The sequence below is a fragment of the Aphelocoma coerulescens genome, unplaced genomic scaffold (assembly GCF_041296385.1).
Source record: "Aphelocoma coerulescens isolate FSJ_1873_10779 unplaced genomic scaffold, UR_Acoe_1.0 HiC_scaffold_138, whole genome shotgun sequence".
NCBI lineage: Eukaryota > Metazoa > Chordata > Aves > Passeriformes > Corvidae > Aphelocoma > Aphelocoma coerulescens.
In genome coordinates, this window is record NW_027183491.1 from 77,201 (window position 1) to 102,403 (window position 25,203).

Genomic DNA, 25,203 nt, shown 5'->3' on the forward strand with positions numbered 1-25,203 from the left:
TGGCGTTTATTCATGGATTACATAGGGTTAAATAACCTGGGTTTGCCGCGTCACTTCCTTCTGCTCACCTATTACCTGTAGAGGGGAGGGGTTTGACCTGTCCCGTACAACGCGATATCTTCCGAACGCCTGTCCCTAGTCACCTACAGGCATGGGCTCAGCATTTTGGATTATTGCCTCCAGCTGTGGGGAGGGTGCTGGCATGGGCTCGGTATTTGGGGTGATTGCCTCCAGCTGTGGGGAGGGCTGCTACCTGTGGCTGCTTTTTGGGGAGAAAGGGGATTTGTTTGGGGTCCTGGTTAAGGTTTGGTTTAGGGAACAGGGCTTGTGTATCGTACCCCTTGTGTTTGTTGTGGAGTGTGTGATTTTTGAGCCCTTTCTCTTTATTCCCTAGCTTCCCTCTGGGCTCTTGGCCTTTATTATATTCTCCTGCTGCCTCCCCCTTGGGCTCTTGGCCTTTATTATACCCCCCTGCAATCTCCCCCTGGGCTCTCAGCCTTTATTGTGTCCTTCCTTGGCTGCTACCCTTTTTGTGTTTTTCTAACCTTTTTTCTGTGGGTGTTCTCCTTTCATGAGGGCTGTGCTGCTCTCCTGGTGGGGGGGGGTCTGCCTGCTGTGGCTGGGTGGGCTGAAATGGTGGCCTGAGGGGTGCTGTGGGGTGGTGTGCGAATGGCGGGAAGGGGGGGCTGCCCTGAGGGGAGCCGGGATGGCGGGAAGGGCCGCCGTGAGGCGGCGCGGGGTGGGGGGGGGTCCCCTGAGGGGACCCGCGGGCGGCGAGGGGCGGGAGCTGCCCTGAGGGGGGTCGCGATGGCGGGAAGGGCTGCCGTGAGGCGGCGCGGGGTGGGGGGGGTGCCCTGAGGGGACCCGCGGGCGGCGAGGGGCGGGGGATACCCTGAGGGGGGCTGTAATGGCGGGGGAGCTGCCCTGAGGGGACCCGCGGGCGGCGAGGGGTGGGGGGTGCCCTGAGGGGGTCCGGGGTACCGGGAGGGGCTGCCGTGAGGCGGCGCGGGGTGGGGGGGTGCCGTGAGGGAACCCGCGGGCGGCGAGGGGCGGGGGATACCCTGAGGGGGGCTGTAATGGCAGGAGGGGCTGCCGTGAGGCGGCGGGGGTTGCCGTGAGGGGACCCGCGGGCGGCGAGGGGTGGGGGGTACCCTGAGGGGGTCCGGAATACCGGGGGGGGCTGCCGTGAGGCGGCGCGGGGTGGCGGGGTGCTGTGAGGGGACCCGGAATGGCGGGAGGGGGGAGCGGCGGGGGGGTGTGAGGCGGCGGAGCGGTGCGGGAGCGGTGGGGGGGGTGGCGGCGGCTCACGGAGGGCTGGCGGGTGGCTGCAGGCGGCGGCGGAGGCTCACGGAGGGCTGGCGGGTGGCTGCAGGCGGCGGCGGGTGCCGGACCGGTGGGCTCTGGGTGCCGGCAGGTGCAGGATCGGCGCGGGACTGGCGGAGGGGCGGTGCCGGGGGCGGGAAATGCCGTGAGGGGAGGGGGCGGGGCTACGTTTCGCGCGCGCGCGCGAAGGAGGGGGGCGGAGCCGGGGGCGGGGCGGCGTGAGGGGAGGGGGGCGGGGCTGCATTGCGCGCGCGCGCGAAGGAGGGGGCGGAGCCGGGGGCGGGGCGGCGTGAGGGGAGGGGGGCGGGGCTGCATTGCGCGCGCGCGCGAAAGAAGGGGGCGGCGCCGGGGGGCGGAGCGGCGTGACGAAAGCGGCGGGGGCGGTGCCGGGGGGCGGAGCCGCGTGACGAAAGCGGCGGGGGCGGTGCCGGGGGGCGGAGCCGGGGCCGGGGGGGTGTGACGGGGGCCAGGGGGGCGGTGACCGGCGCCGGGGGGGTGTGACGGGGGCCAGGGGGGCGGTGGTGCATGTGTGGGGGGTGGAGCTTAGGATGAGTGATAGGTGTGGGTGGTATCCAATTACCTAATTCAATTAGTGCTCCAGATGGGAGCAGCTAGGTACTGATTAATCAATTCAATTGCTTACTCCAGCTGGAGCACTAATTAGGGGCCCTATATACTATATATAAAAAGAAGAAAAATAATAAGTCTGGTGCAGCAGTAGCACTTTTAATGTTCCCTGGGAGTAAAAATTCTATATGTAAAACTTTTTTTTTTTTTTACTCCCAGGGAGCATTAAAAGTGCTACTGCTGCTTTTTTAAATTTAAGCTATAAAGAAAAATAAACTTTATTTCTAACTTTTGTTAATGCAGCGGCACGCCCCCATCTAAACCCTTCAAATGCTGGAAAAGCTGGAGTTTCTTTCAGTTTAGCCCCTGGAACTGAGGCAACAGGGGGTGTTTACCTCAATTTAAGCAAATACAATGGCAAATAAAGGGGTTCTCCCCTTCAATTTTATCCCCCAAAATATCAGAAAGAGAGGGGCTTCCCTCAAATCTCTCAAATGATGGGAAAAGGGCGATTTTTACCTCAATTAAAACCTTTAAAAAGCAGGGACAACGGGGCTTCTTCCCTCAATTTAAACTCCTTCTGTCCTCGTAACCCCCCTTTTTTTCTGGGGGCACTTGGGGAAGGTGTGGCAAGATGAAATCAAAAGGGAAAAGAAGAAAGACACCCTCCCCTTGCAAATCCACACCGTGGCTCACCTGCTGCTGCCTGGCACAAAGGTTCGTCCCTTGGCACCTCCTTTAAGCAATGCTCCACCATCCGAGTGCTCCCCCAGATGCAGCAGTGCAAATGATGAGGACATTCTCCTGCTACACTATCAACATCCCTATCATTAGTCTCGCCTTAACAGCATTCTTATTTAAACAAGGGGAACAGCAACTGTGCTGTGAGGAAGAACGTCCCCTCGCTGGTCCTTCAGGCAGTTCCAGTAAAAATAAAAAAATCCATTACCTTCTCTACACAGCAAGGATGGATCCAGCAGCTCTGTCATGTATTCGATTTCAGTCTCCAGCTCATCACACTGGGCTAGCACACGTGTCAACACAGGCAGGAAGTCATCGGCTCCATACGGCCTCCCTGGGTTGAAGGGAACGCAGGCAGTGAGAGACAAACCACACTTTTTCACCAGTTCCCGTGTTTGAAAGGAAAGCACTCTTTTGTGCCTTCTCTAGCCAGCATGTCTGTATTACTCCAGAACCCCCTGGAGTCACCAATGTGCAGCAAAGAGAACGTCGCCTGACACTCACTGCACGGGAGACCGGCTCAATCCTGTCCTTCCAACAAGCACGAATCTTACGATGCACGCCTTGAGGCATGCAAGGGAAATTTAGAGACTGGGCTCACCTTGGCACCAGCTCAACCGGTGAACTGGTGGAAAGGCTGCCATGCCAGTCACCTGCACAGTCTCATTGCCTAAGAGATGATGGATAGGCGTTTTCTTTATACATCCAGGGATAACATCCACCTTCTGGAAGTGTCCAGACACAAACACCAGTCTCTGAGTATGAATCCCACAGCAGAGAAGCCCGAGTATAAAAGCCTACTAGATCTGACAAGGAAATTCAACTCATTTCCTTGACAGAGAATAGTCAAAACCACCAGTGAGCAAGGGCTCCTGTGCCTGAAGGGAGCCTAGAAGAAAGATGAGGAGACACTGTAAGGGCCGGGATTGACAGTGACCCACAAAGACCCAGGCCCGTCCATGGTCCAAGCACTTTTCCTGCATTTGGATTTTCTGTTCAGAAGTCACTGTGTGGCCAAATCTCTGGGTCTGGCTAAACGGTGTTTAGTGCAGAACTGATGCGATGGTCGCTCAGAATTGCCCAGAGCAGGAGCCAACTTGCAACTCTGGTGAAACTCAAGTGACACCAGCTGAGGCACACTCTCCAGATAACACACTGTGGGGTGTGCCAGGTTCAGGGGCAAATGGTCAGGCCTTACCTTCTCCTGGTTTGAGGCCCGGTTTGGCAACAACACAACATTCTAGTGCAGGATCAGTGCCAAAGGGAAGGGCTGCGCAGACGCCCTGAGCCCCAGTCTCTGCATCAGCAGCAGCAGCACGTGGGTGGAACTCACCTATTTCCAGATTCAAATCCCTTTGTTTGTCACTCCTGCTAGTTTCTAGGCTCTGAAAGCTCATTTCAGCTGTTCAGTGACAACACTAGCTGGTCCGTGGATTTAAGGAAGCAGACAGTCTTTGGGAATGTGCGCTGCCATTTGAGACTTGTCCAACAAAAGGGGCACGGGGGGACAGGAGGAGGACAGGTGTTAGGGACCGAGTCCGGAGGGCTGGCCGCATAAACGACACGTACCCCGATACGATTAAGCATCCTTCTCCCCTTATTGTTCAACTATGCCAACTTATATCTACTTTTGCAAAGATTCACGCCCAGTCCCTCTAGATGGCCTCTAATCAGAGGGGGAACTGGGCAGCTGTATACCTTGCCAAGGACTCTCAGGGCTGCCTGCAGTCAGGGGCCTGTTCAGGGGCTTTTCCTCAGCAACCCTGGGTTGTCCAATCTTTCCAGGGGTATCATATGCCCTTGTTCCATAAGGAATCCCTCTACAGACAGGGAGTTGTCACCGGCCCCGTGCTCATGGGCTGTAGGGGACACCTGCACGGAGGAGGAAATGGAAATGGGAAAGAGGGAAATGCAACCTAATGGGACGCAGCTCTGGCACCACATTTCCTCTTGTTCCTGCTGGCCTGGAAAGCCCCAGGTAAATCCAGTCCCTCAGACCTTGCATCCCTGAACACCAGGAGAGCTGGAGTTTTACCCAGATCCCAGTGCCCTGCACAGCTGCACTGACACGAGCACAGGCTGATCACTCTGCCCAGCACCATCCCTCATTTTCCTCCCATTGCTCCCCAAGCGTCCCCAAACCACCCCGTGTCTGTGCCGGGGCCAGTGCCTGCCCCAAGCCCAACCAGAGGCTGTCACCCAGCCCTGCACCAGCTCCCACCCCTGGGAGAGCTGGGAATGCACTGAGAGCTCAGCTCCCTGGGCTCCCCAACACCCAAACCAGTCCTCAGACACGCAAATAATGCCCAACCTGCCCCTCTGGGCACAGCCAAACACCACAATTCCATCATCCCCAAGGAACTCTGGCAGTTGCCTCTTCACCTGTGCCTTTTTCCAGCAGCCATGGCTAGGACCGGGCTGTCAGAAATAGCATTCCCTAGGCAGTTCACCCCAGCACAGAAGAGAAGAGGAGCCTGCCACTCATCCACACCACGGGCAGGACAAGGGGGGCCCAAGCTGGCTTTGGCTGCTCCAACACCAAAGCTCCTGGTCCCAAAGATGGGACGAGTTCAGTGGTTGCTCCTGTCCTGAAAGAGAGCAGAAAAGGGAAGTTAATCCCACTGTGGAATCCAAGACTCCTGCATTTCATATTTCTGCTCTGATGGCTCACCATGGAGTTTTATCCATGGAAAAAAAAGGAGAATGACACCATATCAAATAAAAAGTGCCCTTCTCCAGCGCTTTTATTCCAAGCATTAAAAAGATGCTCATTTCTCTTCCAGCATTGTTTCCCTCATTTTAGCAGAACCATTTTCATCCCAGACCCCCTTCATCAGCTGTTCAATCCTCTGGCACTGGATTTGGACAAAGGAAGGGACGCACCTGGATCGCAGGAAATCACGGAGAGAAACCCCTCCAAAACCTGACAGAGCAAAACAACAGGAGATGCAGGAAGACACATCCCTCATTTGCACGTCCGGAGTGCTTTTCTAAAGACTTCTCTGCATCTGGATGCTCTTTGCACTTGGCTTTCTTTACAAGAATGCATTTGCTGCTAAACACATCTCAGGCCCTTATTTGATCAGGATAAGGTGGGATGGAGATGAAGACTCACACAGGGAATAGCCAGGGAGATGCAGGGCCTGGGAACATCAAGGACGGAGAAGAGAAGGAACAGGGATTGTTTTTCTTGTTTAGGGCCAGCAGTGCTGTGAGCTTGGAGAACACACGGCACCACAGGGATCCAGGGCAGGAGCGGGATAACTCTGGGATAAGGGGAATCTGCTCCCACTCCAGGGCTGTGCCAGTGAAGGAGGGGAAGTTTTAGTGCCTTCATGGCACACAAAAACCAAACCCAGCACCACCGAGCTGGACTTTCGTGAACTGCAACACAAAGCGGCCCCTGGCCTTTGGGGGAACACAACCTCACCGAGTCACGGAGCCAGGGGATGACACTTGGGAATGAGCCTTGCGGCCTGCAGCCAAATCAGATGAGGGAGCCACAGGAGCTGTGGGGTTTCCTGCTCTTCCTGCAACGCCATCAGTCCAGACCAGGAGACCTTTCCTGGAACAGATCTTCCCTGTAAAAGGGAGCTACACCAAAGCTCAAGCCCTCATTTAGAGACCCTTGGAAAAGCAAAGGTGAGAGGGGATTACCTGGAGCCCCAGGGGACTGAGGTGAAGGGGATGAAGAAGCAGACAGCAAACTGCTTCCACTGCTTCTCACTCCAGCAAGGGGAACTTCCCTGGAATTTCACGTCCAGCGTCTCTCCCAAGCCCCACCGGCGAACCCACACGTACTCCAGGACTGATCTCCTTTGTACTTCCAGCAGCACAGACCCACCGGGAGGAACTGCAATCCAAGGACACACATCAGCAACCGCCTTCCCGCTTGGCGCTCTCTCCACATTTTTCCCTTTCCAGTGGGATGCAGGTGCCACCCCCCAGAGGCAGGAAAACTGCCTTGCAATCCAGTACAAAACCTGCCTGGGAAGCCCAGGATGCCCGGAGCCAGCAGCCATTTCTCCTGGAGCTCCTGCTGACAGGCATTTGAAGCCTGCTGGGCCTCACAGCTGCTTTTCTGCCAAGGGCATTCCCATCTCTTATTTTTTAGCCCAAATAAAGGTTTGCAAAGCTGAGTTTTGTGAGAAGTGCTTCATATTTGGATTATTCTTAACTTGGGAGTTTCCCTTGGCACCAAAATCAGGGCGTAAACCCAACATGGCCTCAAAGGGCCATAAGATCCCAGATATCCAATCCCCAGTTCCCTCAGCATTGGTTCATTAAAGCTTTTCAGGGGTAATTTAGCAAACTTCAGGGTTTGGTGACTTCACCATCAAAGCAACATGAAACCTGTGCAAAAGGAACTTAACTAAACCTGGCTAAAAGGGGTGCCCGCTGATGACTCATTAAAACACTCCCTTAAAAAGGAGCTAGGATTGATTCCATACTCACAAACCTCCCTTGCCACGACCGGCGCTCTCTGCCCGCCAAGGACACGGCACCGGGCGGGGACATTTCTCCCACTCCCCGGCACAGACCTCCTCCCACCACATCCAGGGAACTGCAGCCGCTCGGGGAACACCAACTTCGTCCTGGGCTGGGAACAGGACAGGGACAAGGAACACTTTGAAGTCATTCCCACCTCAACGCTGCCCAGACCTGGCAGAAAGCGCTTCCCACACCTCTCCTGGAATTCTCTTTCCCGGCCCTTCCAGCTTCGGAAGGCTTCTGTGGGAGCCTCAAGTCGCGGTGCAGCTCAGAACCTGCACGTACCTAAAGCAGCCCCACGGGAACACGAAGCTTCCCTCGGGCATTTCGTTTCTTCATCCCAAACATTCTTCCCACTCAGCCACAATCTAGAAAGAACAAAAGGGAAAAGAAGGAAGAGCAATTAATTCTGACATAAGGAGTCTTGACTATCCCGACACACTGCCAGGTGAAAAAACATCCCTGCCACTCTAACAAATCCCCCTGATACTGTTTCCATTCAGTATCAATTATTTAAACGCTGTATTAAGGAGCATAAGGACACAATGCTTGGAATTCTCAAAAATGGCTCAGCTTGGCTACTCCAAGCACTTTCTCACCCGGGGAGCTGAGCTGTCCCACATTTAAACGCCACGTTTGATCCAAATCCCATAGAAATCTGATATTGTTTGGCTCCTGAGCTTTCCCAAAAGCTGTGCAGTCAAGCCTGGAAATCCTCACTGAAGCTTTGCCATGTCACATCGGGATTTACCCTTGGGAAAACCCCACTCTGAGCACTTGGGTTTCAAGAGGTTGCACCCAATGTTACAGACACAGAATTCCTGCGGGGTTTGGCATTTCCTGCACCTCCAAACACGTGAAAAGAATGAAGTGCAGAGTCCCGAGGCTCCATTATTGCCATTCTCCTCACATCCCTTTCCTCAGCTGCACGTGGCTTTGTGCCTCCTCTGAAGGGCTGGAAAGGAATTTGGGAACCCCCCTCAGCTTCTTTGGTTTTCAGCTTTTTCTCTGAGCCCGCCCAAAAGGCATTCAGGAAAAAAAAAACCCAGAAGTGCACAAAATCCCAGCCCCTCACACCAGCTCCTCACACCAAACCTTGGGAGAATCCCTGGTGCTTCCAACACCGCTGCAATCCCACCTGGAGCTGAGCTTACAGGGTGCTCTGCCTAATCCACATCCAAGCCTGGATAGCCCAAAGCCTGCAAGAAAAGAGGAGGCAAAGTGAAGGGGAGAGTGGGGGAAAAACGGAGTTTTAGGTTTTTCCCGTGTTTGCAACAGGATTGAAGGGCAGGATGGAGAGGTTTCGTGGAAAAGAAGTACCAAAGGCTGCTTCATTCCCAGCAATTAGCGCTGCTCAGGTTGAATCCAAGAGGCCCAATCCACCAGGATCAAACAGGAGCAGCTGACAGGATGGGTTATGACACAGATCTGTGAAGCTGGAGCCTTCTTCCTTCTCCCGGGCTCTCCCAGAAATTCTCCATGTCCGGACATGCTCCCGCTCTCCCCGCTGGGGAGGACGGACTTGGATAGCCCGGGTGACTGGTGAGCCTAAAACAATAAGTGATGCAGTGATCCAAGTGTTTTTCCCCAGGAAATGACATATTCTCTGGACCTGGGATAACCCATATCCCATGGCCTTCTCCAGGAAGAGTCCCAGCTGGATAGGGTCTCCCAGAAAGGATTCCATAGGGGCTCACCTTTTGCTTGGAGCTCGGCTGAATTCCTCAGCAATGCCAGGGAATGTGGCCATTGGAGGCTTTGAGCAGATTAGGCTCATTTGCCTTTTTAGGTTTTGTTACCGTCTCTCAGACTTCCCACTGGAATGTGGTCTCCAAGGAACATGTAAATCCCATTGGATTCCTGCTCTTTGGATATTTTTTGTACCATTCCTGTACAAAACGAGGCCCCCTGTTCGGATGCTTTTCCCCACCGTTCCCCAGCAGTTTTATCTGCCAGTCCATTCCCTGCGCTGGTTGGGCTCTTCCCAGATCTCTGAGCTCCTTCACAAGGCAGGAGATCCATTTGGCCCAGGAACCGAACCCTCCCGAGGAATTGTCTGATGCCATCTCCACATTTCACAGCTGATCCTTGTGCTCAAAGGATCCCTCTTTCTTCCCTCCAGCCAATTCCAAGCCTCGCTGCCCCCAGCCGGGAACAGTCCCCAGGCCGATCCCTGCAGTCGTCCCTGCCAGGATCCTGCTCAGGAATCCATGGGCTACAAATTGAAGAATTAATTCTTCCCACCCCTGCCCAGTTCTAATTCCAAAGGATTTGGTGGCTGCCTTACCCGGCTGGAGCCTGCTTCCAACTCTGTTCTTGCTGCTTCTGCTGCTTTCCATTTCCCAGGAATTCCACCAACGGAGCGACAGCGTTTTCCACCTCCTCCTCCAGGATTCCCTCTGTTGCGTTCGGGTGCTGGAAGGATATCAAAACCTGGGCCTCACTATCAGGAATTATATCCCCGGATTTGATCCTTTCCAAATGTCACCTCTTCCCAACAAAGCACTGGCCATCCAAGGAATTCTAGAGAGCGATGTGCTGACCACTGCTTACTCCTCTGGAATGTCAGAGCTTGGAAAAGTGGGCAGCTGGAGCTTTTCCTGGTGCTGCCCATGAAGTGTATTTTACCTAAGTGCCCCTGCCCATGCCTTTGTCTGTATCCACCAAAAATCCACCCGTTCATTCCCCAGCTGCTGCCTCCCTCTTTTCCTGGATCCAACAGAATTTTAACAGGTGAATATTCCCCTCTGGAAGAGCACCTTTCATTCCAAACCTAGGAACAAACAAATGAATCACTTTCCTTCGACCTTCCTTATTAGGATTCCACTGAGAGCAGTGGATGGAAAATGATCCTCTCCTGGTCCCTGCTGGATTCCAGGAGCAGGGATCCTTTCCCTCTTTCCCCCCACCCCCCGCGGTGCCCTCCTCCCCCTCCCGCCCCACCCCGCACCCTTTTCAGGCTTTGTTCCACAGCTTTTGCCTCCGGACCTCAGATCCTTTTGGTCTCCAGGAGCTCCCAGCAGCTCCACAGCCTTTCCTCTCCCATCCTGATCCTTTCTCCAGGAATGGAGCTCTGCATTGCAATTCCCTTCTCTTTTCTCCGACAATTCCCACCAACCCAGACCTAAAGCTGACACAAGGAACGCTCGGTGCCCACAAATCCAAATCCAGACCTGGCCATCCCTAAACCAGCAACTCCCGGACAATTTGCGTTCATTCCAACCTAACACTGAGGACTCACCTAATCCTTCAAAATTCCCAAGAAATATCCCATTGCCTTCAGCTCCCAGGGGATTCTGCTTCGTGCTCACACGGATTTGGGACTTCCCTGAAACACCCGTGCAGGGCACGCTGGAATCCCCGATCCCGTGAATCCGGGGAGTGTGAAAAGCTCGGTCCAGCCTGGGCCCCCAGAAATTTTTGCCAAATATCCCCCAAGTCCTCGGGACAACAGAACTCTCTGCTACTGCATTTTTGGCGTGGTAAAGCCTGGAATTACTTTATTCCTAGTGCTGGGCTCTGGATGTGGCCGAGAAAATCCTGGCCTCCACACAGACCCAGATTCCAAACTTTTTGATACATTTGAGCAAACCGAGAAATTCCCCCTCCCTGCTTCTTCTTAAGGGCATCCTTCTTTTCCCTTACCCGGCCTGCTCTCTCCCACTGGGCTGGGTTTTTCCCTTCCCATGCTAATTAGTCCCTACTTCTAGGAGGTTTAGGTACCTTTCTTCCCTGGCAGGGATTTCTTAACACAGGTACCGAGGCTTTGGGAGTCTTCTTTATCTTCTACTTTCTGGAAACACACCCTCTGATCCATAAATGCCACAATCCAGATGCCCAACTTCAACAAGACATCCTTTTCATCTAAAAACACTCACTCTCAACTCTTAGATCTTTTAAAGTTTTACCCCCGCAAAATTCCCCTGGTTTTCCACCGCTGAATTCCTCCGTCCTGATTCCAAGAATTTCTTGAATACCACGGGGCTTTTCTCAAGATTTACCCCCACAACCTTCCCTACGTGCCCACTGCTCACCACCTCATTTTTCCCTCAATGTCTTCGTTCTCCACCCCAGAGAGTTTGTCAAGTGTTGCCTCCAAAATGTTCCCCCTCTGTCCACTACTGAGTTCCCCATTTTGCCTTCAAAATATTCATTCTGTCCCCTCCAGATTGCATCCACTTTTACCCCCAACATTTTACTTCCTCTACAATATTGATTAAACCTTTTCCACCCCAAAAATGTGCATTCCCTCCCTTAAACAGCACCTCAGCTTTTCCCTCAAAGATGCCCCAGAGAGAAACTCCAATTTAGCCCCCAAACTCCCATTTTCCTACACAAACAGTTCTTGTGGCCCCTCTCAATTCCCCCAGGCTTTCAGCTATTCCCTCATCTCTGCCCTCCTTTTGCTTTCCTGGAAAACCTTGCCATCCCACACTTTCTCCAAGAGATCTGCTGCGAGTACTGCAAGGTCTGCTCTGTCAGAGTGCCAGGGGGGTTTACAGCACTTGCTCCTCTGCATCTTCACCCTTTCATCAGCTTTCCCCTGGAACGGTGTTGTGGGAGAAGCTTGGAATTACCAGAAATGGATCAGGTTCACATTTTTTCCCCACCAGTTTTCATCTGGTTTGAAATTCCTGGAATTACCCTCAAATGTGCCCTAGAACAGTGCTGTGAAAGGATCAGTCAGAAGAACAGCCTGAAAGCAGAAAACCACCTCCAGCAGCAGCCGGAATGATCCCATTTCTGTTCTTACCTGCTCCTGCCAGAGCTCCCAACGGCCCTTCCCATTCCAAAACAAGAACTATCGAAGACATTCCTGCTGTCCGTGAGGGTGAGGTGCCAGTTCTGGATGTTCTTTGCTGTGGAATCGGACAACAAACAGAGCGTAAAGGATCTTGGTGGCTCTTCCAAGCCAAACCACCCCGTGATTCCATGCGTGGATCAGCACCTGTCCCAACTCCATTCCAGAAACCTCCTCCCACTAACCCAGAACTTTCCTTTTTCCGCTCAACATCAGGGATTTGCTGCCGAGTGCCCCCGCAGGGGACGCCTCAGCATTCCCTGGGACGCCTCAGCATTCCCTGGGCTGCTGTTCCACGCCGATCCCGTGTCCAGCGCCGTTCCGGGCTGCAGTGCCGGGCTCTCCCCACAAGGCGGCAGCACCGGGAGCGAGCAGCCCCGGCCGGTCCCGCTGTCTCGGGGCAGCTGCGCCTTTAACCCGCCCGGAGCCGGCGGGGCCGTGAACACAGCGGGCAAAAACCCCACCGATCCCCTTTATTTCACCCCCAGAGGCACAGGATCGCAGCATTCCCTGGGCTGGAAGGGACCCGCAGGGAGCATCGAGTCCAAATCCTGGCCCTGCACCCCAAGAATCCCACCCTGTGCCCGAGAGCCTTGTCCAGACCCAAACTCTGCCCCCAGGATCCTGAAAACACAGCGGGGCTGGGAGAAGGGTAACAAGGGAGGATTTTTTACATAGTTCTCCTTGTATGATCGTTATATAATCTTATTAGATAGTCCAGCAACCCATCCCTGGGCCGGGACCCCCACCCCTGTCCCGGGACACCCATCCCTGGGCCGGAATACCGATCCCCCGCGGCCCCCACCGTCCGCTCGGGACTGTCCCCGTTCCCCGCTCACCTCCGAGCCCGCAGCACCCGCCCCGGTGCCCCCGGCCCGGCAGCGCTGCTCCCCGGACTCCCCGCCATTGCCGCGTCGGGCGAAGAAGGGCGGAAATTACCGGGACCACACCAATGTGGCGATGCGACCTTCTCAAGATGGCGGCGGTGGAGGACCCCGCTCCGTCTATTCGGCTGCCTGAATGCTCCCGCCTACCCCAGGCGCCACTGACCCCACAGTCGGTGTCCGCATAGCGGGAAACGCCTCAGAAAATTGCGTGCAAGCGCTGGGCTGGCGTCGGTGTCGGCGTCGCGTTCAGGCAGCCGAATAGACGCAGCTAGAGGGGGCCTTCCCTGCCACCATCTTGAGAAGGTCAGAAAACAGCGTAAACGACCGCCATCTTTAGTGTGGCGATGACCTAACTTCCGGTTTTGCCGCCATCTTGGGTGCTGGCAGAAGCCACTTCCGGTCGAGCCGCCATCTTTAGTGTGGTACGCACAAGGCCCCCGCCCCTCACAAGGGCTTCTGTCTATTCAGCTGCCTGAATCCGGCCCGGATTCCGACGCCGGCCCCGCGCTTTCCGCGCGATTTTCCGCCGTGGTCCCCGGTGCGAGGACACGGGTGGTGGGGTCACCGGCGCCGGAGGCGGGCGACGGTCCCGCGACCAGCGGCAGGCATCGGCAGGGACACCTCTCCTATGGGCCTAGTGCGTCCGCCATCTTGAGTGTGGCGGAAGTGTCACCCACCCTCTGCAAGGTCCTGGCAGGTTCGAATAAAAACGCCACTTACGCCGTCCCGAAAGCGCCGAACTGCGCCTTCCTTTCCGAGCCGCCCCCTTGAGAGCGGCACGCGGCCGGCTCTATTCCGACCGTGCTCGCCCGGTGCTCCCCGCCCCGTGTCGCGCTGCGACCGCGCCTCTGCTGCCCGGCAAAACCGGCCCCGCCGGGCCGCCCCCCGCGCTGTCATTCGTCGCGGTCACCGCCCCGCACGGCGCCCGCTCCTTTGCAGCGCTCTGGCCCCGCTCATGCACGCCCGTGTCCCTTGGCGCTCCGAACCGTCCTTCGCCCCTCCCCTCCGCTGCCAGACGCGGCCCCGCTCGCTCCTTGCCCTTGCCACGCTCGGCAGCCACCGAGGCCGCCGCCCTCTCGGCTCCCCCGGCCCCGGGCGGCAGCAGCGCCGGGGCGCCGTGCCGGGGCCGGCAGTGCCGCGCTCTCGCCACCAGGCGGCAGCAGCGCCGCCCAGCTCAGCCCGGGGCCGGGCCGCGCTGCGGGGCACGGACAGAGCAGAGGCAAAAGCCGGCTCAGGGCGCTCTGCAGCTCCTGCAGCCCGAGCCTCTCGGCTCCTGGCGCCAGGCACTCGCTTCTTCCCTTCCTACAGAAAAACGCCGCCTCGTTATGCTCAAAACTTGCTCATCTCTAGTCCCAGCTTCTTATATTCCTATATGCAACAGAGTAGACAGAGAGGGCTGGCTTATTTCAAAATGAATCTACATCTAAATCCATCGCCTTTGTCTATAGATGTCAAAATGAAGACCTTAGCAGGTTTTGGTATTCTGCACACATCCCTCCCTGGGAGGAATGGTAAAAAGTTAAAAACAAATGAAATTTAAACAGTAAAAAGTTAGAAAAAAAGTTACAACGGCAGAAATTTAGAAACAAACAAAGAGGTACAATACAAGAAACGAACAAATTTCTAAAGGTAGAAAGGTTGAAAGTTAAAAACAAAGGTAGAAACAAAAAAAAATTAGAAACAAAGTTAGGTAGACATTTAGAGACAAAGTCAGAAAGGCGAGTGTTGAGCTTTTGACAGGGTACCCTTCCTTCTCAGACCAGGGTGAAAGAGCAGAGGAGGCTGCTGTTCTGCTAAGTTCTTGATTTCACAGTCTCACAGCTGTCTTGAAGGCAGACTTTGAATGGGGTTACATGATAAAGCCAAGCAGCAGCAGCAGGCAAAACCAGCTGCTTCTATATGCTCCATACCCTATATTTTTTGCTTACAGAAGTGTGGATTATATTTGTTAATTGACCAGTAAGATTCACACACGATTCTAGTTTTCTTTTTCTTAACCCACCCTGGTCTAATTCTAACAGTCGTAAGCCTCACACAAGTGTTACATCTGTGTTACACAGATTTGCATCTACAGTTTCTATCAGCTCTTAGTGTTTATGTGAACACTCCATCTAAAAAATGGCAACAGTGCCACTCAATCTAGATTTTGTCTAAAGTAAAGAATTCTGTGAAAAGGTAACACTGCTGCAGCAAGAGCTGTGCTGAAGATCTCTGCTACAGCTTTTTCATGATTAAGGCACTTGGCATCTATTTCTACTAAAAGTTAAAAATCCGTAGTTCTATTGCACTTTGCTGTGGCTTCATGGATGTCAGCTTGTCCAAAGGTTTCAATTCAAACCTAAGGCTTTGGCTTCCCTCTGGGCCTGAGGCCAGAGGAGCCTCCACTCTAACAAGAAGGTTAGAAACAAAGTTAGAAAGGTAAAAGTTAGAAAATAAAAACAAATTTAGAAAGGCACAAAGTTGGAAATGTAGAGTGTTAGAAACAAACCAAGGCAGAAAGGTAAAAATGGGGAGAAAAACAAAGGTGGAAAGTTTCAAAGTTACAAACAAACAAAGGTAGAAAGGTAACAATGGACAAAGGAAGGAAGGTGAAAAAGGGAGTTCAAAATCTGTTTATGGCCCCATGAAAAAGAAAGTTGCTTTGAGCTGAAAACCTGAGGAGGCTTTAGGCCCCTCCCTGCAGGCACAAATTCCCTCTCTCTGCTTCTTCTTTTTCTGGGGCTGCATTTTGGAGCAGCCCAAGCTCAGGGATCCGTCAGGGAATCAAGAGGATTTTTTCTCTTCACCTGTGCTTCCCCAATCTCCTGTGGCCAGGGACATTTGACAGCCCCAATTTAAAGAGCTCTGACCTGCAGACAGCAGGAAAAAGCTGCTTTTTCCTCTGCTGATGCTCAGATGTGTTTTTTCCCGGCGGATCACGGCTGATCCCTCTGTTCTGAACGGGATGGTGATGTTGGCTCTTCACGTGTTCCGTCATTGTTATGGATGGATGGTGGTGTTGGTTTTTTTCCTGTTCCTTAACGTGAGAAAAGCTTTGCCTGGGTTCTGTAAACGCTGTAGAATGGCTGCAGTTTGGGAAGGATGGGGGGGGCCTCTTCACATTCCTGGAAAGTTTTATCAGAAGAAAAGAACCCGAAACCAGACGGAATGGAGCCGAGGAAAAAGATAAGACTGATCGGATGATACTCAGCAACTCCAAAGAATTTAATGAATTATGTGTGATGGCGATGAATAAAAATAAACTCTGCACTTTTAAAGCCGATCTTTTGGCTGTCAAGGTGCGCCTTTGGCTCTGCCCAAGCCCCGGCCGTAGCGCCCTTTGTGCTGCTGTCTCCTGATTGTCCCTTTTCTTAAACTTTCATTATAATTTTACAAAGAATAAACCTCTTTTTTCACAATTTGGTGGCCCGTGTGGGGATAAAGCCTCAGCTCTGGGATCTCCCGGGGAGCTTTTGGCGGCCTCGCTTTGTGATCCCAGCGGGGTCCGGGGGGTTCGCAGCCAAACACCCGGAGGGCAAGAGAGGAGACACAGCGAAAAGAAAGGGGAGAAAAGGCTCCCGGAGAGAATTAAACACGTAAAACCTTGTGCACCACGGCTCCGAGAAAGGTGAGTGTTTTTTCTTTGCTCTTTTTTGGGGGGATAAGGGGATGGAAGTGTGCGTGAGGCGCGGGCTGGTGACCCCAGAGCTGCGCAGCGAGTGCGGAGCCCCTGAGGCTGCGGCTCTGCTGTGCCGCGAGGGAAGCAGGCAGGAAAGAGGCGAGGTGAGGGATAAAAGGAGTGGGAGAAGCCCCGGTTTAACTGGGACGGGGTTTCAGGGGAGGGATTGGACTCCTTGAAGGAGGGGAGTCAAGAATTTCCCAGTATTGGATCCGAGAAATTTCGGGTTTAAGAGTGCCGGGTCGAGGGTTCAAAAATTCAAGACATCCGGGCTTAATTCTGCTAAACGGAGGGTTGGTTCCGAGACATTTGGGGTTTTGAGGCTGCTGGATCGAGAGTTTAAAAGAATTTCAAGAAATCCGGGCTTAATTCTGCCAGATTGAGGACAAACCCGAGACATTTGGGGTTTTGAGGCTGCTGGATCGAGAGTTAAAAAATGAATAAATAAAAATTCAAGAAATCCAGGCTTAATTCTGCCAAATTGAGGATTACTTCAAGGAAGCTGGAATTTTGGGCCCAGGGCTGAGAGGTTGTGCCTGCCTGTGAGTGTGTGTGTGTGGAATGGCTCCAACCTTGTGTGTTTGGGGTTTTTTTTTTGCCTTTCAGGTTTTTCCAAACCTTTCACCTCCAGCCGCCTGCGCCCAGGATTGGGTTGCCGCCTCCCGGAATTGTGAAAGGCCCGGGATTTCTCCCAGACTGACACTGCCAGCCACCCTGGCTCCAGCTGCCCTTGGAGAGGGCCGGTGTTCGCCTCCTCCGGGCACCGGTGGCCACGAGTGGGCTGCGGCCTCCCAAAATCGCGAACGCCACGGGAGTTCTCCCAGCCCAACGCTGCCCGGAGCCCTGGCTCTGCCTGGCCTGGAGTGGTCCTCGATGGCTCCAGGGGGCCCCGGGCTGTGTCCTCGGAGTTTCTGGAAGGTTCTGCAGCACTGGGCTGATTTCTTTTCCTCTCCAGTCGCTGGATTGCTCCTAAGAGCCCCAGTTCCTTCCCGCTGATCCCCGTCCCCTTCCGCTGTCCCCGCTTCCCTCCCGTGTCCTGTCCCAGTGTCCCGGTGTCCCTCCCGCTGCAGGCACTGGACACACATCACTGCTTTAACCCTTTATTGCCACCACAGGGAGCCCTTGTGGGGGTCCCAGATGTCGCTGGGGGAGGAGGGAGGGATGGAGGGGGTCCCAGGGTGTCCTGCGGGCTCCCCAGGGGTCATTCAGGGGGTCCTGGAGGGTTCGAGGTGGGTCCCCGGAGGGGTCCCAGGGGTCAGGGAGAGCTCCTGGTGAATTTTTTTGCGGGGGGAAAAAGTGGGAATCCCTCAGGGGTTGGCGGTGGGGGGAGGGGCGGCCCCGCCCCCGGTGCTGCCCCTGCTCAGGGTCCGGCTGCGGCTGCGCTCGCCCTCGCCCACAGTGACCGAGCCGGTTCGGGAGCGGGACAGGCGCGTCATGGCGGAGGCGGCCACTGCGGGGACACGCCCGTGGTCCTCAAACCGCGGCCCTACCGTGCCCCCCCTTTCCGAATAAACCACACCAGAAATGCACAACGCGCCATTTCCCGCCTTTTTCTCAATAAAAAGGGCCCTTTTCCCAATAAACCAAGCCACTTTCCACCAAACCACGCCCCTTTTGTCCAAACCACGCCCCTTTTGTGCAAACCACGCCCCTTTGTGCAAACCACGCCCCTTCTGTGCAAACCACGCCCCTTCTGTGCAAACCACGCCCCTTTTGTCCAAACCACGCCCCTTTTGTCCAAACCACGCCCCTTTTGTCCGAACAGCACCCGTTTTGTGCAAACCACGCCCATTTTGTCCAAACCACGCCCCTTTTGTCCAAACCACGCCCCTTTTGTCCAAACCACGCCCCTTTGTACAAACCACGCCCCTTTTGTCCAAACCACGCCCCTTTTGTCCGAACAGCGCCCGTTTTGTGCAAACCACGCCCATTTTGTCCAAAACCATGCCCCTTTTGTGCAAACCACGCCCATTTTGTCCAAAACCATGCCCCTTTTGTGCAAACCACGCCCCTTTGTACAAACCACGCCCATTTTGTGCAAACCACGCCCCTTCTGTGCAAACCACGCCCCCTTTTCCACCAACCACGCCCTCCATCCAAGCCACGCCCCTTTTCCACGAGCCACGCCCATTTCCTCCCGCTCCACAGAGCCCCTTTCCCGCCAAACCCCGCCCCTCACCTTGAGCCACACCCCTTTCCTTTAGCCACGCCCCCTTTCTCCGAAAGCCACGCCCCCTCCCCATAGGCCCCTCATATTTGTGCCTCTGAATAAGCCGTCATGCATATTAATGATGCCCTCATGCATATGCATCACTCACTGTAGCCCATGCCCTGCAGGAAGTACTTGATGGCCTCCGTCAGCCGGCCGGGCTGGGGGGAGGGGCATGGTCAGTGCTGACCACCGAGTGACCACTGAGTGACCACTGAGTGACCACCGAGTGACCACCGAGTGACCGCTCCCAGCCCCCCCACCCCCACTGACCCCTCCGGTGACCTCCGACCCCTCACCTGGGTGATCTGCGGCTGCCCACCGCCGTCAGCCATCTGCAAGAGAGGCCATCGAGTGACCATCGAGTGGTCACTGGGTGGTCACTTGGTGGTCACCGAGGGGTCAAAGGTCACCTTCAGGAAGGACGTTTGCGTCGGGTCCAGTTTGGCATTGCACTCCACCTTGGGGGAGGGGCATGGGGAAGGTCGAGGGGTCAGGATGGGGTCAGGTGACCACACCCTGAGCGACCACGCCCCTCCCACGCCACGCCCCTCCCCCACTCACCACCGCATCCTCGTGTGGGGAGTTGTCACCGACCACCAGCAGGACTGGGCAGCTGGGAGGGGGGGTCAAGGGGTCACTCTGGGGTCAGCAGTAACTTGGGGGTCAGTGGTCAGTGAGGGATCACTCGGGGGTCACACGGGGGTCAGCGGTCACTCAGTGGTCACTCACCTCAGGCTTCCGGCCCCGCTCCGCTCCAAGCCGAGGTCACCGCGGCTGGGGGCAGGGGCGATGCTTTAACCCCGCCCACCGTGGCCACACCCCTCCCCAGGACACCCTTTAGCCCCTCCCCCTTTGGCCACACCCCCTTTCTCCCCAGGCCACGCCCCCTCCACAAAGCCCCGCCCCATCCCAGAAAGGTCAATGGGGCAGAAGCCCCACCCACGCCAGGCTTTGAGGCCTGATTGGCCACGCCCCCCGGCCACACCCCATGCCACGCCCCCCAGGCCATGCCCCCTCCAGGCCACGCCCCCGGCCACCGCCTCACCTGGTGTACATGGTCCAGAGGAGGGGGGCGTTGGCCATGGCCGCCAGGTGCTCCCGGAGCCGCCGGACAACGGGAGAGGCAGCGGCCAGCTCGTCCTGGGGACCGGCCAGTGACCTCCCAGTGATGGCCACCCCACTGACCGCCACCCCCCCTTAGTGACCTCCCAGTGACCTCCCAGTGATGGCCACCCCACTGACCGCCACCCCCCCTTAGTGACCTCCCAGTGACCTCCCAGTGATGGCCCCCCCCACTGACCGCCACCCCGCCTTAGTGACCTCCCAGTGACCACCCAGTGATGGCCCCCCCCACTGACCACCACCCCCCCTTAGTGACCTCCCAGTGACCTCCAGGACCCCCCAAACTCCCGCAAACTCCCCAAATCCCCCCCAAACACCCCCAGCCCCACAAATCCCCAGGAGACACCCCCCCAAACTGACCCCAAAAGGACCCTCAGGCCCCGCCCTGGCCCCACTGAGCCCCAGAACACTCCAGACCCCCCCACCTGGGTGAAGAGGTGTCCCAGGATCATTTCATTCGTCGACGTCGTCAGCCCTGAGAGCTGGGGGAGGGGCAGCTCTGTGAGACCCCCCCTCCCCCTCAGCACAACCCCCGAAATCCACCTCAAAAAGCCCAAAACCTGCAAAATCCCTCCAGAACACCCAAAACCCACAACATCAACCCCAGACCCCCCCAAAGACTGCCCGAAATCCACCCTATAAACCCCAAAACTGCCCCAAATCCCCCCAAATCAACCCCAGACCCCCCCAAATCCTCCCCAAAATCCCCCCAAATCCCTCCTCAAATCCCCCAAACTCCCCCCCAACCCCCCCAAACGTTCCCAAAACCCCCCTCAAATTCCTTTAAATCTCTCATGAAGCCCCCCCCAGATTTCCCCCAAATCCTTCAGGCTTTTTCTCCCAGATCCCCCAATCTTCCCCCAAATGCCCCCAATTCTCCCGAAATGCCCCGAATCTCCCCCAAATCCCACCTTGCTGGCAGCCCAGTCCATCCAGCCCTTGGCGCGGGGGTCGAGGTTGAGCAGCACCAGCCCCTCCACGGCCTCGGGGTGCAGCAGCTGCGACCCCAAAAAGTGACGCCAAAGGGACCCCTGGACCCCCCCCCAAACCCCCCAATCCACCCCCAAATCCCTCCCAAATCCCCCCATAATCTCCCAAAACGCCCCCCAACCCCCCCCAGTCCAACCCCAAAGTGCCCCTGAGGCCCCCCAAAATCTCCTCCAGGACCCCCCAACCCCTCCCCCCCCCCCCAATCCTCCTCAAATTAAAGTGGATTTGGGGGAGATTTGGGGGATTTGGGGGGGTTTGGGGCATTCTGTCGGGGATTTTGGGGGGGCTCAGGGGTGTTCTGGAGTTGGATTGGGGGGCACTGGGGGGCACTGGGGGGCTTGGGAGGGGATTTTGGTGCTTTGGGGTTTTGGGGGAGGATTGGGGGAGAGTTTTGGAGGTTTGGGGGGGGATTTGGGGTTGTTTGGGAGGCTTTTGGGTTTTCTTCTGGTTTTTTTTTGAGGGGGTTGGAATTCTGGGTTTTATTGGGGGGGGTTGGGGTTTTTTGGGTTTTTTTGGGGCGTTTGGGGGGTGGTTTTTGTGGGTGTTTGGGTTTTCATTGGGGTTTTTGGGGGGGTGTTGGGTTTTTTGGGGTTTTTTTGGGCTTTTGGGGGGTTTTGGGGTTTTCTTTGGGGCTTTTTTTGGGCTTTTGGGGAGGTTTTTTGGGTTTTCTTTGGGGACATTTTTTGGGCTTTTGGGGGGTTTTTTGGGTTTTCTTTGGGACTTTTTTTGGGCTTTTGGGGGGTTTTTTGGGTTTTCTTTGGGACTTTTTTTGGGCTTTTTTGGGTTTTTTTGGGTTTTCTTTGGGACTTTTTTTGGGGCTTTTGGGGGGGTTTTTGGATTTTCTTTGGGGACATTTTTTGGGCTTTTGGGGGGTTTTTTGGGTTTTCTTTGGGACTTTTTTTGGGCTTTTGGGGGGGTTTTTTGGGTTTTCTTTGGGACTTTTTTTGGGCGTTTGGGGGGGTTTTTTGGGTTTTCTTTGGGACTTTTTTTGGGCTTTTGGGGGGGTTTTTTGGGTTTTCTTTGGGACTTTTTTTGGGCTTTTGGGGGGTTTTTTGGGTTTCCTTTGGGACTTTTTTTGGGGCTTTTGTGGGGCGATTTTTTGGGTTTTCTTTGGGGACTTTTTTTGGGCTTTTGGGGGAGATTTTGGGTTTTCTTTGGGACTTTTTTTGGGGCTTTTGGGGGGCGGTTTTTTGGGTTTTCTTTGGGACTTTTTTTGGGCTGTTGGGGGGTTTTTTGGGTTTTTTTGGGGACTTTTTTTGGGCTTTTGGGGGGTTTTCTTTGGGACTTTTTTTGGGCTTTTGGGGGGGTTTTTTGGGTTTTCTTTGGGACTTTTCTTGGGCTTTTGGGGGGGGGTTTTTTGGGTTTCCTTTGGGACTTTTTTTGGGTTTTCGGGTTTTTTGGGGTTGGTTTTTTTTTTTTTTCGGTTTTTGCTTTTTTTGGGGGGGGTTCCTGGGCCCCACTCACCCCAAACTTGGCCAGCACGAAGGCCCCGGCCCCCACCCCCACCCCGACGATGCTGCGGATGCTGCGGGTGGAGGGGAGAGAAGTCAAAGGTCACGGGGGGGGGGCGTGGCCTGACCCCTGACCCCTCCCCCACCCCCTCCCACCCCTCCCCCACTCACCCCAGGCCCTGCAGGACCCCCGGGACAGCCTCGGCCAGTTGCTCCAGGGATGGGTACTGGTACCTGGGGGTGGGGTCAGTGGTCACTCCGAGCCCACCCGGGGGGTCAAGGGAGGGGTCGGGGGTTAAAAGAGGAGGGAAATGAGGGGTGGGGGAGGGGGGGAGGGGCGGTTTTTTGGGGAGGGGGGCGTTACCCAGAGGGGTAGGGAGGAGCCCCCTCCTCCATCCCCGGCGGCTCCAGCTGCACCAGGTGGAAGCTCCGGGCGATCTCCGACATCTCCGGGTGCCCAAAAAGCTCCGAAAAACAGGTCCGGTCTGGGGTGGGGGAGGGGCGGCGGGGGGGGGGGGGGGGTCAGCGGGGTGGGGGAGGGGGCCCGAAAGGATCTGGGGGGGATTTTGTGTCTCTCTGGGGCATTTGGGGGAATTTTGGGGGGGTTTGGGGGGGTTTAGGGGATTTGAGGAGGGATTAGGGGAATTTTGGGGGTCTTTGGGGGGGTTTGGGGGGATTTGAGGAGGGATTTAGGGGAATTTTGGGGGGGTTTGGGAGGGTTTGGGGGGATTTGAGGAGGGATTTAGGGGAGTTTTGGGGGTCTTTGGGGGGGTTTGGGGGATTTGAGGAGGGATTTAGGGGAATTTTGGGGGTCTTTGGGGGGGTTTGGGGGGATTTGAGGAGGGATTTAGGGGAATTTTGGGGGTCTTTGGGGGGGTTTGGGGGGATTTGAGGAGGGATTTAGGGGAATTTTGGGGAGGATTTGGGCAAAGTTGGGGCAGTCTGGGAGGGATTTGGGGGTGGAGGGAATTTTGGGGGAATTTTGGGGGGGTTTGGGGGATTTGAGGAGGGATTTAGGGGAATTTTGGGGGGGTTTGGGGGGGCTTGGGGGGATTTGAGTAGGGATTTAGGGGAATTTTGGGGAGAGTTTGGGGGATTTGAGGAGGGATTTAGGGGAATTTTGGGGAGGATTTGGGCAAAGTTGGGGCAGTCTGGGAGGGATTTGGGGGGGAGGGAATTTTGGGGGTCTTTGGGGGGGTTTGGGGGATTTGAGGAGGGATTTAGGGGAATTTTGGGGAGGATTTGGGCAAAGTTGGGGCAGTCTGGGAGGGATTTGGGGCGGGGGGGGATTTTGGGGGTCTTTGCGGCTTTTGTGGGATTTTGGGGAAATCTCTGGGAGATTGGAGGGGGGTTGGGGCTTTCTGTGGGGTTTTTGGGGGTGATTTCGTGGGTTTTGGGGTTTTTCCGGAGGAGGGGTCACTCGGGGTCACTCGGGGTGGGGGAGGGGACTCACGCGTGTGTCCCACGTCCGGCCAGGTCACCAGGGAGGGGCGGCCGGGCCGGGGGGACCCCGAAATCCACGCGTGGACGACCCCGAAGGGCGTTTCCAGGAGGTGCTGGAGAGGAGAGAAACGGAAAGGGGAGAAATCCCCAAAAACGGGGATTCGAGCCCCAAAAAATCCCGATTTGTGCCCCAAACATGGCACGGAAGGGGTTGGGCCCCGAAACGGGGGGTTTTGGCTAAAAAATGGCCCAAAAAAGAGAGGTTCTGCCCCCGAAATCCATCCAAAATTCCTCATTTTCGCTCCCAAATCCTTGGGTTTGACCCCACATTCCTCATTTTCACCCCAAATTTGCCACTTTCCCCCCAGATTCCCTCTTTTCACCCCAAACTACTCATTTTCGCTCCCGAATTCTCATTTCTGTCCCCAGATTTCCTCATTCTCACCCCAAATTTCCTCATTTTCTCCCCTCCAAATCCTCGGTTTTGCCCCCAGAATTCCCGGTTTTCCCTCCCAACCCCCCCCCGTCCACCTCCCAAACCCCGGGAATTGCTCCTTTATCCCCAAAGTTGGCATTTGGGCCCTCAGATGCCCGGATTTTGCCTGGAAATGCCCCAAATCCCAGGATTTAACCCCCTCATTCCCGGCTCTGACCCAAATCCCCCCTTTCACTCCCCAATCTCCAAAAAACCTCCCCTTTATCCCCAAAATTCTGCCCCCAAATCACCAAATTCCACCCCAAATCCCTCTTTTTCCCCCCCAAAATCCCCTCTATCCCCCAAATCCAGCCCCAAATCCCCAAATTCCACCCCAAATCCCTCTTTTTTCCCCCAAAATCCCCTCTGTCCCCCAAATCCAGCCCAAAATCCCCAAATTCCCCCCCTTTTTCCCCCATTCCCCACCCTACCCCCAAATTCCCGATTTTTCCCCCCAATTCCCCCCCCGATTTTCTCCTCGCCCCCCCAAATCCCGACCGCGCCCCTCCCCCCCCGCCCCTCCCCCACGCGCCCCCGCCCTGTTTTCCCCTCCCCCCCCCCCCCCAAATCCCGTTTTCCCCCCTAAAGAAAACCCGGAAACCCCGGGAATTTTGGGGTGGAGGAGGGGAGGGGGCGCTGGGGGGAGGGGAGGGGTGTCCGCCCCTCCCCCACCCCTCCCACCTCCCCCCCCCCCAAATCCCAAATCCTCACCTTGACCTCCGTCAGTGGGGGAGGGGCGGTCTCGTGCAGCTCCATCGACCCTGGAATTTTGGGGGGGGGGGGGGGTGGGGGCAGCGGCGAGGTCAGAGGTCACGACCCCTCCCCCACACGCCCCCCCTCCCCCCCCCCCGCGCCCCTCCCCCCAACCCCCGGGGGGGGTCCCAACCTGCGGCCACCTTGAGGCGCCCTCTGAGCGCGGCCCCTCCCCCACCCCGCGGCCCCTCCCCCACCCCACCCCGGGGCCCCTCCCCCCCCGCCCCCGCCCTGTTCCCACGGGGTGGGGGAGGGGCGCGGCCCCGAAATAGCCCCGGGGGGTGGGGGG

At 56.0% G+C, this 25,203-nt stretch overlaps 2 protein-coding genes across 9 annotated transcripts; both read right to left on the minus strand.

Annotated features, from left to right (window-relative positions):
• Positions 1-2,010: 2,010 nt before the first annotated feature.
• Positions 2,011-8,529, minus strand: LOC138100734 (uncharacterized). Of its 7 annotated transcripts, none has more exons than XR_011146898.1 (7): positions 8,443-8,529; positions 8,218-8,321; positions 7,277-7,490; positions 6,289-6,484; positions 6,062-6,196; positions 2,840-5,219; positions 2,011-2,702 (listed from the first exon to the last, which is right to left on the minus strand). XR_011146898.1 is itself a non-coding variant. In XM_068998593.1 (7 exons), the coding sequence occupies exons 3-7, from the start codon at positions 7,446-7,448 to the stop codon at positions 5,078-5,080; spliced, it is 654 nt and encodes a 217-aa protein (XP_068854694.1). In that variant the 5' UTR covers positions 7,449-7,490; positions 8,218-8,321; positions 8,443-8,529; the 3' UTR covers positions 4,211-5,077. The 7 variants fall into 7 exon arrangements, 5 of the variants coding, with proteins under 5 accessions (XP_068854694.1, XP_068854696.1, XP_068854697.1 ...); XM_068998593.1 differs by lacking the exon at positions 2,011-2,702 and adding an exon at positions 7,087-7,226 and having other exon boundaries at positions 4,211-5,219; positions 7,408-7,490; XM_068998595.1 differs by lacking the exon at positions 2,011-2,702 and adding an exon at positions 7,091-7,231 and having other exon boundaries at positions 4,211-5,219; positions 7,408-7,490.
• A 9,025-nt stretch (positions 8,530-17,554) lies between these two features.
• LOC138100732 (protein NDRG2-like) lies at positions 17,555-25,093 on the minus strand. Of its 2 annotated transcripts, none has more exons than XM_068998589.1 (15): positions 25,058-25,093; positions 24,873-24,922; positions 23,697-23,799; positions 22,608-22,728; positions 22,415-22,477; positions 22,257-22,317; positions 20,714-20,800; positions 20,228-20,284; positions 19,726-19,820; positions 19,410-19,454; positions 19,242-19,293; positions 19,091-19,138; positions 18,977-19,012; positions 18,787-18,838; positions 17,555-17,918 (listed from the first exon to the last, which is right to left on the minus strand). In XM_068998589.1, the coding sequence occupies exons 2-15, from the start codon at positions 24,915-24,917 to the stop codon at positions 17,776-17,778; spliced, it is 1,008 nt and encodes a 335-aa protein (XP_068854690.1). In that variant the 5' UTR covers positions 24,918-24,922; positions 25,058-25,093; the 3' UTR covers positions 17,555-17,775. The 2 variants fall into 2 exon arrangements, with proteins under 2 accessions (XP_068854690.1, XP_068854691.1); XM_068998590.1 differs by having other exon boundaries at positions 25,048-25,082.
• Positions 25,094-25,203: the final 110 nt, after the last annotated feature.